At 40.4% G+C, this 14,369-nt stretch overlaps 1 protein-coding gene across 2 annotated transcripts in view; it reads left to right on the forward strand.

Moving 5' to 3' along the window:
* LOC139355625 (CUB and Sushi multiple domains 1) overlaps positions 1-14,369 on the forward strand; it is a 2,038,620-nt gene that overhangs the window by 1,948,302 nt on the left and 75,949 nt on the right. For both annotated transcript variants that reach the window (XM_071067488.1, XM_071067489.1), the window contains exons 51-52: positions 305-499; positions 9,640-9,813. In XM_071067488.1, coding sequence (XP_070923589.1) covers positions 305-499; positions 9,640-9,813 — 369 coding nt within the window. The remainder of the gene's footprint in view (positions 1-304; positions 500-9,639; positions 9,814-14,369) is intronic.

The raw sequence follows: 14,369 nt of genomic DNA on the forward strand, positions 1-14,369 counted from the left end.
GAAAATTTTCATCAACTCCAATGAGCCATATACTTCGGTGGAAGTGATTTACCCCCTTTAAAGTTCAGTCTGGCCTCATACTTGCCAGGACATCTGTAATGAGGCAATTGAATGCATTTTACATAAGGGATCATTCCCAGATGGACTATGTGGGTGGTAGAGAAACGCTGAGATAATACGTAATGGCATCGACTTTGCCCAGCAAGATCAGTTTCATAGAGGAAGACCTTGCCATTCAAAGCAAGCACGGTCTGATCTTTTCCAAAAAAGAAAAATGATGATATGATGTATCTTTCTGTTCCAGCGGTCCCTTGCCCCAGTATTGAAACTCAGCTCTCAGAACATGTCATCTGGAGGCTGGTTTCAGGATCCTTGAATGAGTATGGCGCTCAAGTATTGCTGAGCTGCAGTCCTGGTTACTACTTAGAGGGCCGGAGGCTCGCGCAGTGCCAGGCCAATGGGACGTGGAACATAGGAGACGAGAGGCCAGGCTGTCGAGGTAAGTGATGAGGGATGCACCCCCGAAAGACACGGCATCCTGGATTATTCTGGATGGCTGCTGTCAACGCTGAGCTTCTCTAGTGGAGCTATCATCTGTCATAGTCCTATAGATCAAAAGCACAAATGGCCTGTCTTTTCATTACAATGTGACATACTTACAATGACATACGTATTGTCATGTGACACACTGAAACCACATTGCTGCTGGATTAGACATTTGATGTTGTCTTTTCCTTGTTAATGATGGTATTTTTCCAACTGTATTTCAAATCAGCTCAAAGACAAGTACAAACCTATGTGTAGAAAGATAACTCTTATGCCAGACAGGCTATGCAAGAGTTCTCATTAAGATCTTGGGAAATAGTATTAATGCTGAAGATACTGTGTTCGCAAATAATGACTGTCTTCAAAAGGGAGATGATTATCCTCTTAGGTACAAGATAAGCAGTTAAAGCTTTGAGTGAGTTTCACATTAAATACGGATAAATAGAAAAATAAAACAATGCTAGTATTGTTCAGAGCACTCTTTGATTCAGACATATCTAATATACAGTCTTTACTTGATTGTTCACAGAAAATTATCATGCATAAAAACAAGTAGTTTATAATATATAAAATACACAGCTTAGTAAGACTACATCAGAATAAAAAATGAAAAAGACAAAAGCATGAATGTTTAACTGTCTTTGGTAATAATTTTAATTCAACTTTTAGTAGAGCAAACTTTAATGAAACACATACCACAAGCTCTTCACTAGGAACACAAAGATAAATCAGGAAGGATTGCTGGCCTCAAGGAGCTCAAAGTTTTCATAATCGTAATGAACATGGTCCCTGTTTCTCCAAGATAGCCCTGCCTGAAGCCTGTTTTCCAGGTGTTTATTAATGATTGCTTGTCACTCTGAACAGTGTCCTGGTTTGGATGGTTAATGACCTGGTCACTGAGTTTGTGGGGCCGTTCCTCTTTATCACACCTTTGCCGCTTAGGAAATGCTGCCCTTCCCCACATTCTTGCCAGTCATGCACAGATGTATTCATCCTTAGAAGTCAATTTATCACCTGGAGATTCCGACATTAGCACCAGTAAGGAGAGATTAGGAGAAGGAGTCAGGAACACTAAACTTTTGCCTACTTTAGACTCTTCCCGCGAACATCATTTTGTCGATTTCAAACCAGAAATGGGATCTTAAAAACAGACACTTATTAACTTCTTAGAGGTGGGGTTTTATACGGGGCTTCTGCGGCTGCAACAGCCCAGTACAGCCTTTTCTTGTCTCCCCAGTTTCCCAGGGATGCCCAGCTACGGTATCCCTGTCTACCCAGAGCAGGGTCATGCCAAATGGTATTTGCTGTGTGACAATCTTCTGTGCTCACGGCTCAATCAGCCTTCGAGAAGAATTTTCACATACAGTGGAGAGCCTTCTATTTAAGGGAATGTTAAGAAAATCCTCATTCCTGAACTACGCTCGTTAGTAGCAAGGCATTGACCTCATTTGGGGAAAGAAAGCAAAGTTGGAGTTCTGCTGTCCTTGAAGTGTTTCTGCCTCCAGCCTCTGAAATTCTGGCAAGTCTGTTTTCCTGCCTCTAGTTTTCTTGACTGTATTCTGGTGCTTCTGACACGGAGTGCAGTCCAGACACAACCCCCACCCATCATTTATTGTCACATGTCTGGTTGTCTCGGGCCACACATTTGTTTTGAAAATTGTCAGCTGCTTGCTGACTCGCGGGCTGGGCACGAACTGTTCCATCACACTTTGCTGTGTGTCTCTTGAATGTCATCATGGACATGTGGCATCTTCCAGAGTCACCGGATTCCAGCTGAAATCATTGCTGACTTTTAAAAAAACGATTTTATTAATGTTTGTAGCTCAGGTTGTCACACTTTGGCCGAGGGAGTCCCTTTCACGCAGCTTTAACGTCTCTGAAATGGTCCTTATTTTCTCATGAAAACAGGATGTTCTGTGGTTATCTGGAATTTTTCTTACCCAAACGCTTTGTTCTCCAAAAAGCCCTGGTGTCTTCTGGTGGAGAGTGGTATCCGAGAACCAGATCCACACCAGGGAAGGCAGTGTGCCGTGCACAGGTCGCTGAGCTCCGGAAAGTTGACATGGAGTTTATCGTTACTTCTGTGACCAAGCTGAAATTTTCTGCTTGTCTTTATTTTTTTCCTCCCAAAAGGCTTGATATTGATATTGTCAATTTATTCTTATGTCTACTGACTTTTTTTAAAAAAAAGTTATCCTAATACAGGGCTTGTCAATCTTTTTTTCTCTTTTTGGAGCATAAGTGTGCTGTCTTAGATGCCGTAGTATATGACTTTTGGTTTAAATTGGGATGCTGGTTAAAACTTTACAAGCCTTAGTGGCCCCCTTCTCCTCTTCATCTCTCTTGCCTCAATGTTTTGGAAATGACATCAGAGTACAGAAGTCTAGAAACCCCTTTACCAAGGTCATTCAGCAGACCCTCTATGGAGGGGATAGCCCAGCCTCTTTGAAAGCAACTGTTCTCGGGGGTTTTCATAAAATTTTTATTTTTAAAATTTGAGGACCTGTGTTAGTTATTGATTGCTGTGTAACCAGTTACCATACGGTAAGGGCCTCACGATAGCACAGATTGGCTACAGCCCAGCTTCTGGGCTCAGATACCTGGCACATTTTGGCCAGATCCTCCACTCATGGTCTCACAGGACTGCGTTCAGGTGTTGACAGGGACGGAGGCCCAGTGAGGCCCAGTGGGGTCCAGTGAGGTCCAGTGAGGCCCAGTGGGGTCCAGTGGGGTCCAGTGAGGTTCAGATCAGCTTCCCAAGTCTGGCTCCTGGTCAGAGTCCATGTCCTGTGGCACGTGGCTGAGGGCCTTATGTTATTGCTGCTGATCATGGGGAAGTACTAAGCTCCTGGCCCTGTGTCCCCCACCCCACCAGGCCCTCTCCTAAGTCCAATCTCTCTGACTTCAGGAAGGACTTAGTCCCTGATAAGGGCTCCCCTCACCAGGCTGTTCCCATCCAGAGCATCTCATTTTCTATTAACTCAAAGTCAGCTGATTCCTAACGTACTCAGAGTTCTGCCCTCACTCAATGGGAGAGGATCTGAGGAGATGTCTTGGCTCAGGGGTGGGACACGGAGGGACCACCTTTGAATTCTGCCTACCACTAGACCCCAAAGACCTTTTTATAACTATATCATACATTAAAAACTACTATTATTTTAAAATATTCATTTGTGAATTTATTTACACTAAAACGGATATAATTTTACATGTGTATTTAAAATAACATGTCAATTACATGCTTATATAACACATTTTTATGAATAAGGATTCATTTTCAAACAAAGCAAAAATTAATGTGAAGAGTGTCATCATTTTAAAAGTTTTCAAAGCTCCTTAATGTGTGGCTTAATAGAGGATGGCTGGATTCTCATAGCACCTTTTGCACTAACTTTGTCAAAATTTGTTGTTTTGGTGGAGATATGTAAAATAAAATATATTGATGGTTGCTACTGTAGTCATTGGAAAGGGGGATGCTTGTTGACCACTAAAATAATATCAGAGATGTCCGGGAGTTCTTGGATCTTATTTTTAGAAGAGCTGTTTCAGAATAACACCACAAAATACACAGTTTTAGGGCATGTGTACCTAAGGCACAGGCAGGCAGTACACAAAGCAGTGGAGGGAACAGTACAAACAGCAGTTGTCTCATGTTTCCCTCCAACACGGATTTTCATGAGTACTGGTGTCATTATCTATGTATTGTTCACAACCAGCTTTAGTGCAATATTCAATATTATTGATTTTATTTACTTGGGACAAATATTGAGTTCCTCGATATGGTAACCATCTACTCTCTTGAAAGTCACTTAATAATATCAGAGAAAACACAGGCAATATAGTAGTGAGAATTACACCACCTTTAAAACTTTGCTCCCCCAAAAGAAAGTGAAAAACACAATTTTTAAAAACTTAAAATGTAGGCTGGGCGTGGTGGCTCACTCACGCCCAACACTTTTGGAGGCCAAGGCGAGTGGATTACCTGAGGTCAGGAGTTTGAGACAAGCCTGGCCAACATGGTGAAACCCTGTCTCTACTGAAAAATACAAAAATTAGCCCGGTGTGGTGGCATGCACCTGTAATCCCAGCTACTTGGGAGGCCGTGGCGGGAGAATTGCTTGAACCCGGGAGGTGGTGGTTGCAATGAGCTGAGGTCACACCACTGCAATCTAGCCTGGGTGACAGAGCAATACTCTGTCCCTGCCCCGCACCCCCCCGAAAAAAAAGTTAAAATGTAAACATTATTTTCTGAGATCTGTAAGAAAAACAAATCAATAAACACATTACTGCATTTTTGCTGTAACACATTTTAATTTCATGCTATGCTTAAATTACATTTATCTATCACGTTTCCTACTTTGCCAGCACACACACACCACACCATGAATCCTGGTGATAGTATAATTTACTATTAAATAAGTGTGTGGTAAACCCCAGGAAATTAAAACATAGTTTAATTTCTTAATTAAAAGTAATGCATATGACACATTTTTATAAGGCCAATTTTCCACACTGTGGTAGCTTCTTCACAGAAGAAACACAGTGTCACTCTCTGCGTTGTATTGGATCAGGACCAACAGAATCTTCAAGGATAGCATCACCCAAGTCATTGCTGCAGCTAAGAAGCAGGCATTTTCCCTTTTTGTTTATTTATTTTTTTGACTCCCCAGGGTTCATCTTCAAGTGGCCCTGGTGTAAGATCTACCAGAACTTACTTGTTTTCAGTCACTTATTTGCTTAGGAGCTGGAAATGTTAGAATTTCCCTGTCTGCTTGTCCAGGTAGCTCCAGATGAAGAGGCGAGCCTTGATCACCTTCTAATCACATTCATAACAACTGTGGAATCAGCTGAGAAATTCACCGCTTTTTGAAGGGTTTGTGTTATTCTAACTCCAGGGTAGTCTAATATGTCCCTAGAGAAAAACCCAGGTCTCCACAAGTGAATGGACAGAGACCATAATCTCACCCTTAAACAGTGAGCTCTGCAGTCCTGTCCTTCAAGAAACAATAATAGAAAATTAAAATGTAATATCTAGAGGTGCCTACACACCTTCCTAGCACAATGTCTTTATACAAGTGGAAGGCTCCTTTTCTTATTACGTTTATTTATTGTTTGATTTATTGTACGTATCTAAAAAGAAAAACATGTATCACAGAAATCCATGAATCACAAAAACTTATTTTTGCATTTTAATTTTATACACACATACTGACTCAGTGAGCTACACTGGAATTTTGTAATATTGTAGATATTCAAAGAACACAGCCTAAATTCTGGGCTATCTTTGTCTCTGGGCTGGTCTTTGAAGATCTCCTGTTTGTTACTAGAGACAGGCCTGGACTGATCATTAAACTTATGGGAGCCTGTGTTTATCAGCAGATGTATTTCATCTATATCTGAGGAAATCACAGAGTCGACATTGTCATTTCGATCCATTGCTGGAGTGGACATCGGACATCACTCAGGACTACCTACAGTTGAATTTTCTTGATACTATTCTCACCAGTAAATGCCCAGCTAACATCAGATAATTCTCGTGACAGCTCTTTGCCCCAGAGACAGCTGATTTCATGTTTGAACATTTTCACTTTGAGCGAGGCTTCCTATGTGACTTATATCCAGTGATTGATCGTGACTCTATCCCTCTAGGCCTAATAAACCAATTCCTGACTCTGGTCTACACAGAGTGCCTTCATGTATTTGCAAACAACCATTGTGAGTCCACTGAGCCTTTTATTCATAGAAAAGAGCCCCTTCCTGCTCACATATTCCCAGCTGTTTATTCTTCGTGGAGGTCTCAGTGTTCATTTGGCTTTTTTTTTTTCAGCTAGAATGTATTTGAAAAGACCTACTCTTGAGTTTATGTTTATTTATCACACTCATAAATAATATTCACATTTCTGATAGGAGTGCTGTCCTTATAGGTATGAGAACTGGTATGTCACAATACAACTTTTTTTTTAAGTAGATATATTTCAACATGAATATAATAATAGAATTGAAGGAAAGACAAAAAAGAGACTTTCCTGTGGGAACAGAGGCAAGTGGCTTGGAATCCCCAGGGACAGTGAGAAAACACGTTGTGGATGTGGGATTACAGGTGCATTCAGGATGTTGTGGGATTGCAGGTGCATTCGGGATGCTGTCAGCCAAGTGTCTTTTGTGTGCAAAGGCTTGCTCCCAGAGTTCAGAGGAAGCACTGCAGACTGTGAGCATGGACACACTTTTAATGAAATGAAAAAAAAAAGACAGACTTAAGAAATCCATTTTTAGAAACTTGAGAGGAAAAACAACATAAAAATAAGGCTTTCCTTTCGGTGTATGACAAAGCCTGTTTTTAGTAGTGAGGGGCTTCCCCCTTTCAATCAGGCAAGATTTCCGAGTTCTTGCTGCTATCTGTGTTAATGCATTGAGTTTACTACCATACAAGGAAACCCTTGGTCTGAAATTCTATTGTTTAGCTACTGAAAAGCTAAAATTTTGCTTCATTACTTCTTCTTTACAATTGAGTAAATCTTGTTAGAGGACACACTTAAAATAGTTTTGTCACCAGAGTGTTTTTAACAGAGGCTTCGAGAATAGAAGCAGCTGTGCGAGCAGAGGGAGGTGTTCTTGCTGCTCTACCATGGAAGGCGAAGGTATGCAGAAACCTCCAAGAGGAATTCGACTCATACCTCATTGTTATTTAACGTTTTCCTGACAAGCATGAAAGTTTCAAGACAAGATCTAATTATCTTAAGTTGCTAAAAATGGATCTTTAAATATCATAGTTCAAGGAGAAGTTCACACTGTTTGGGAAAAGGCTTAATGAAAAGTTCATAACAAATTGTAAAAATCTAAATCCTACTCGAATTCATTGACATTTGGTAGAGCAAACATATTAGCATATTACTAAATGCAGGCGGTATGACACTGTAATAGTTTAGCAATCACCAAAACCAATAAACCATATCAACCATGGAGGCTGTCTCAGTAACAGTAATGTGCTGGTCGTGATGGACTCTCGAGCTGGACCTCCCAATTTCTAGTAGAGCTCCCCATAGAAAACACTGAGTCTGGCTGTGTCTGTCTGAACATTTGAAATAGAGCCTGGGTTGTGCTATCATATCATGGAGTAAAGACAGCTTAATTAAAAGGTCTGGGGCTTTTGGGAAGGCCCAGGTGGGAGGGGTCACTTGAGCCCAGGAGTTCCAGACAAGCCTGGACAACACAGTGAGACCCTCACCTCTACAAAAATTTTTTTTTAAATGGCTGAGCGTGGTGGTGCCCGTGCCCCAAGCTACTTGGGAGGCTGAGCAGAAGGATCCCTTGAACCCAGGAGGTCAGGGCTGCTGCTGGGGCTACAGTTGTACCACTGCACCCTAGCCTGAGCAACAGAGCAAGACTCTCTCCATTAACAACAAAAGGGCTGGTCTTAGTGGTACATGCGTAATTTTATTTTCCTCACTTGAATTATCTCTAAAGGTTTTTCTACTTTTGATTCAATTGACTGAATATGTCCTGATTTATAATTTCATTGTTAACCCTGATCGAGCTTGCTTATGTGCAAGGGATGGCTTCTGTTTGAATCTAATGCACAAGCCTGTGCAATAGGAGCTGTATCAACCCATAACAGGGCCCAGAGACTTAGAAAATTGGCCAGTGCTCCCTGGCTCATGTCTGGCAGAACCAGGCCTGACCCTGGGTAGCCTGCAGCCAGAATCTGTGTTCTTCCTCACTGTGTTTTACTGCTTCTTATGGTTTACTGTGAATAAGGAAGGACTCAATGTTTGCCACTGCAGGCCGCAGCGAAGCACCTACACATCAGTGCTCACGTCGCACTCTTAACACTTGCTTTGAATAGCTTTTCGAACACTTTCATTCTTACCTGTTTAAAACGTATTCCACCTCTGATGATAGGTTGGACTGGATAACCTTGTGAGTTCCTCCCTCCCCTGAGATGCTGGGATCTTCTGTGCTCAAGTGTTTATGGATCTGAAGAGCCGAGATTTCAGTGGTATAGTAAGACTGTATAATAAGGGTGACCATTAACTTATTTCCCAAACTGGAGTACTTTCATGGGTGAAAAAGGACACGATCAATAACTGTGCTGGGACAGCAGGTGTAAACATGGGGCATAGGGTCACTGCATCGATGCCCACTTAAGGCCTAGTTTGTATGCACATTTTAATTTATGGAAAGGCACCAAATGCCCTTTGTAGTCAGCATTCTTACAGAGCTCATGATCCCCACAAATTATGCAAGTAACTAAAAGAACAAACTGAGCACTGCTATTGCAGTCAGAAGTCCTAGATTTGAATATCACACTACTTTATCCCAGCTGGTTGGCTTTGGTAAAGAAAATTGGTATTCCTTATTTCCTGATAGGCTCATGAGGCTTCTAGTAATTACTACTATGTAATTCTTGGGATTGATATGGACAGAAAGGTAGAGAGATAGACTGTTTGATAAATACACTTCTGCATTTACACTTTGTATACTGTGTATTTTTTCAAGAAGGGTTCAGCTATACCTATCAGGATGAAAATAAAAACATTAATGGGTTGAGGCACAGTGGCTCATGCCTGTAATCCCAGCACTTTGGGTGGCCAGGGTGGGCAGATCACTTGAGGTCAGGAGTTTGAGATCAGTCTGGCCAACATGGGAAAACACTATCTCTACTAAAAATACAAAAATTAGCCAGGCATGGTGGCGGGCGCCTGTAGTCGCAACTACTCAGGAGGCAGAGGCAGGAGAATCACTTGAACCTGGGAGGCAGAGGTAGCAGTGAGCCAGGATAGCACCACTGCACTCCAACCTGGTCAACAGAGTAAGACTCCATCTCAACAGCAACAACAAAAATTAATGGGTAATTGGAGAATCTAGAATGTTTTGGAATCCACTTTGAGCTTTTAGGTTTTTGTTTCAGGAGTATAAAGATGGAAAATTAAGGTTCTTAGGTGACTGGTCTATCCAGCCCTAAGCAGACATCTCTCAACCATGTTCTTAGTGAAAATTAAGACTAAAAATAGTGTTTTTTGTTTGTTTTTGTTTTGCACAGGAGTAATCTGCATAACCGAATTGATGTTCACTTTATTGTTTTTTTCCTTCTAGTTATCTCGTGTGGAAGTCTTTCCTTTCCCCCAAATGGCAACAAGATTGGAACGCTGACAGTTTATGGGGCCACAGCTATATTTACGTGCAACACTGGCTACACACTTGTGGGATCTCATGTCAGAGAGTGCTTGGCAAATGGGCTCTGGAGTGGCACCGAAACTCGATGTCTGGGTAAATTCATCTATGTTCTGGCACTTACTTAATTCGAATAAACCTTAGAAATAGATTACAGCTATGTAACACGTATGACTTCTTGCTATAATGCCTTAAATCCTACCTAGGGTCGAAATGCTGCACTTCCGAAAGTAATTTTTTTCTTTGGATATCTACAGGGATTTGTTTTTAACCCGAGCAATAAATGAAATATATTGTCTTATGTGCCACAGAGGCAATCTTACAAGAGTGCTGAATATACCTACACTCAAATGCCATGATGATTTTAGGACACACAAAAATGAATTTCAAAAATATTGTACATTTTATGTTTTTAAAAATTCTTTAATTATGTCAATGAATTGAAGTTATATTCATCCAAATTGACATAAGTACAGTGAATTATTTAAAGTATTCCATGTCTACAATAATTTGATCTTCTTTTTTTATAACTTAAAATATTCTGCATAATTTTAAAAAATGGATTGAAAAATGTTTCCACTGGAAGATGCTTTGAATAAATGTATGAAAAATCTTGAATAAGCTGTTTAAAGCACCACTGTTACTAAAGAGTGATCTTAGTAGGTCTCCTGGTCATTTGTAAAATACCTTACCTGCCTTTGGTTCTTCTGAACCTTCTCCATGTTCTTCTTCTTCTTCTTTTTTTTTTTTTAATCACTCGAAGCCATAGAAACTGGAAGCTTTAAGCTTCTGAATCTCATGGGCTAGGATCACTTCAGGAACTAAGCCAGGCCCAGTAAACTTCAAATAGCAAAACCTGTTCTTCTTTTCATTTGGGAGAATCTGAAGAAACAGGATGAAAGGAAGGTAGTGACCCTAGAGAAAAACCAGCCACCAAAAAGAGGTTGTCACACTTGTCTGTGAAACATTAGCTACTTATTTAAAATTACTGCAGGACTTACATGAATGCCGCTTGGTTTCTTCACTCTTTCTCGCTCTCTCTAGTGTATTATTGAATATATTTTGTGCATTATATATTATTGAACACAGTTATATATATGAGTGTGTGTAGATGTGTCTGTCGTTGGATGTCCTCATTACAGTTTTCAGTAGACGATGACATTTCCTTCAACTATGTATGCTTCTTCATGTAGAGAGTCACAAGTCCTTCTGGGAGTTTCCATGCATTCCTAAATATCCTTCTGAAATTGGCTGGCTATGGAACAGCACTCTCCTTTAGGCAGCTTTGGTGTGGACTAGCTCTTCTGTCTGGAGCTTGGTCCTCTCGAGGAATCAAGTCCTACCAGGAGGGAACTAGGTGGTCCAAGACACTTATGTCTAACAGTATGTACCACATCTCTGTTAGTAATTGTAAACATGAAAATTAATAGCAACTTACACTTGATTGCTGCTCTACTGCTTACAAACATCCCTAATCTCATAATTTTGGTCATTACCACTTCAGGATGCAGGAAAGGCCTTCATTGTTGCTTTGGGAGTTTAAGTGACACATTCGGTTTACATAACTGTTAAATGATGGGTCAGCTTGGGGCTTATTGATCCCTGATAAGCCTTTATCTATCTTGTGTTATTCCTCTGTCTGAAAGTTAAGGCTTTGGAGTAGAAAGGATGGGATACATGTTGAATAGCTGGCTGCCTGGAGATGCCCCCAAACATGCCTCAGTGCTATGCAATACATTTTAGAAGCTTTTGAAAGATGATTTGCTTATAAATGAGTCTATTTGCTCAGAGGAAAATAAGGAAGAAGAGAAATGCCCAGGTTATAATGTATAAAACATTTGTGTTGTAGATAGTTGATACAGCATATAAGGAATAATAAAATTGGAAGAGATATAGAGTAGTTAAAGGGAAAAAATACAAAAAAGATTAGAAATGACACATAAATGTGTAACTACTAATGGATAAACCATGGGTAATTCGTTTAGCACAAACATTTTGAAAGTTAATAAATATAGTTTTGCAGCTACCACTAACTGGAAGGGTTGAGATTCATAATGTGTGAAGCATGGTAATGAAGCACATCCCTTTACCAAAGACATCTTTTGTGAAGGGGTGACAGCATATGGAACTCGGCAAAAATGTATGTCCACAAGAAACCATAAAGTTGTATGTGAGACTCAGAGGAAAATAGGGATGAGTGAGTAAAAAGATAGGAGAACAGAGATGATACTGCTTGAGTAGATTATATGACTCTAGGATAGATGAAAGGAACAGAGGCTGCAATCCTAAATGTACACAAATATTTAATAGAGTAGCAATTGGATACCTCCATAATCCAAATATCAACTAAGTGCCATATTTGGAGACAATGATTATAAATGATGATATTTATTGATGAGTTAAAATGCACATGGCATTTGTGAGATTTATCTGATTAGAACATACAGTAAGTGCTTATTCCTTTGACCTGCAGATAAAAAAGAAAGCATAGAGAAGTGAAGAATTTGCCCAACATGGTAAAATCGAGAATACTATCATGCTAATCCAGACCAATAAGGAAGAGTGTGTTGTGTTAACTAGAAGCGAAATGAGCTCTGGAACCTGGATTAGTCCCATCTGGAGGTGCATGCAAGGGGCAGGTGCAAGGGTCTTTGTGCCTTAGTTCTGTCTGGTTAATTGTGTCCTTCATCCTGTACTGCCAGGATGCTGATGTGCTCTCACCTATCAGTCTTGCTATTGCTTTTCTTCCATCTTTTAACTTGTTATTGAATTAACCCTTTCCCTGTTTCCATGACTATGGCCCTTTTGAAAATCACTCTGGGTTTCCACCAAGCTAAATGTCCTTGAGTAAACTTCAGGTTCATCTGGAGTAAACCCCGTGCCAGGGTAAACGAGATAGCTGTAGTGGGGAAATGACTGGTACTACAGAGGCAGTTGGTAAGGATATATTTCTTTAAATTCTGAAAACAATCTATATAATCATAACTTTAACACTAAAAAAGATGACCCCTTGACAAAACAAAACATCCCCCAAAACTATGACTGTGAAAAACCAGGCCGGGCCCTATGGCTCACGCCTGTAATCCCAGCACTTTGGGAGGCCGAGGCGGGCGGATCATGAGGTCAGGAGATCAAGACTATCCTGGCTAACATGGTGAAACCCCATCTCTACTAAAGATACAAAAAATTAGCTGGGTGCGGTGACAGGCGCCTGTAGTCGCAGCTACTTGGGAGGCTGAGGCAGGAGAACGGTGGGAACCCGGGAGGTGGAGCTTGCAGTGAGCTGACATCGCGCCACTGCACTCCAGCCTGGGCAACAGAGCGAGACTCCATCTCAAAAAAAGAAAAAAGAAACAACAACAACAACAACAACAACAAATCACCCAATCGGGAAAAAATGGGAAATTACCCAAAGAAACAGAAACAGCTACACCAGATTTTCTACAAGAAATTCAATTTTCAAGCAAAACAACTGTCCCAGGACATATTGAAGAGAATGAAATGCGTTTTTAAAGAGAGTGTCTTGAGAAACAAATCCATCACAAATTGGAAATGATGTGAAGTGTTAGGAACCCCAAGAAGGCTGCCTTGATTATGCTTAAAACAAGAACCAAATTCATTCTTGAAGCTGGTATGAAAATGGATGATTATTCAGTTGTTTGGTTTTTTTGTTTGTTTGTTTGTTTTTTTCATTCAGAAGCTGGGTCTTCCTAAATTGCCCAGGCTGGTCTCAAATTCCTGGGCTCAAGCAATCCTCCCGCCTTAGACTCCCAAAGTGCTGGGATTATAGGCAGACATTTTTAAAATCAGAAACTGGCACCCTCCAAAGCTAAGAAGCTTATAAAAGAGAACTTCAGAGTTCTCAATGAAGTTGTGTCTCCTGCCCAGGAGAATTTCATCTGAACCAGCTGAGGGGACTAAAAATCACACTGCTGAGTTACTGGCAGTATTCTTGGTGAGACATTATGAAAAGGAAGAACCCTAGAGGGAAACTCATATCTAGTGTGATTGTTCACACAACAGGAAAAGAAGCTAGCTGTCCAAAACCATGAATTGACTTGATGATATACAGAGCAGATACCCCAGCATATTCATCATAAGTAACTTAGGAAATGTATTTTCACAAAGAACTAATAAAGTTTCACAAGACACCATGTGAGTTTGGATCCATTTTTTTTCTGTTTAATATTGTTATGAGATGGGTATTTGTAAGTACTATTCGGAAATGGTGTTTCGGAATCAAAAATTTTTATTCCTATCTTCAATTAGGGCATAATAATGATTCTAGTTGAAAGAGTGAAAATAATATTGGATGATGGATTCAGGATCTCAAATTCTCATGATAGGCCAAACAAACGAATATAATCAAAATTAATGTAAAATTTTTCTCAGAGTAAAAATAATTTCAACGTATATGATGACAGAAAGTTCTGAGTTCATAGTATACAGGCAGGGAACTTGGGAGTTTGGGTAAGAGCAGGCTCATGCGCGATAAGTGCTCCCACGCCATGCTCAGGCTGAATCTTATTAATAAGATTCCTCCCATCCTCTGTTTGCCCAGGAATCCCATATCCAGAATCATGACTTCAGTTTTTTAATAGTTTAAGTGGGCTCTTGAGGAATTGCTATGTATCTGTGGGGATGGATCTGGT

Source organism: Macaca nemestrina, chromosome 8 (genome assembly GCF_043159975.1).
Source record: "Macaca nemestrina isolate mMacNem1 chromosome 8, mMacNem.hap1, whole genome shotgun sequence".
In the NCBI taxonomy this organism is placed as follows: Eukaryota; Metazoa; Chordata; class Mammalia; order Primates; family Cercopithecidae; genus Macaca; species Macaca nemestrina.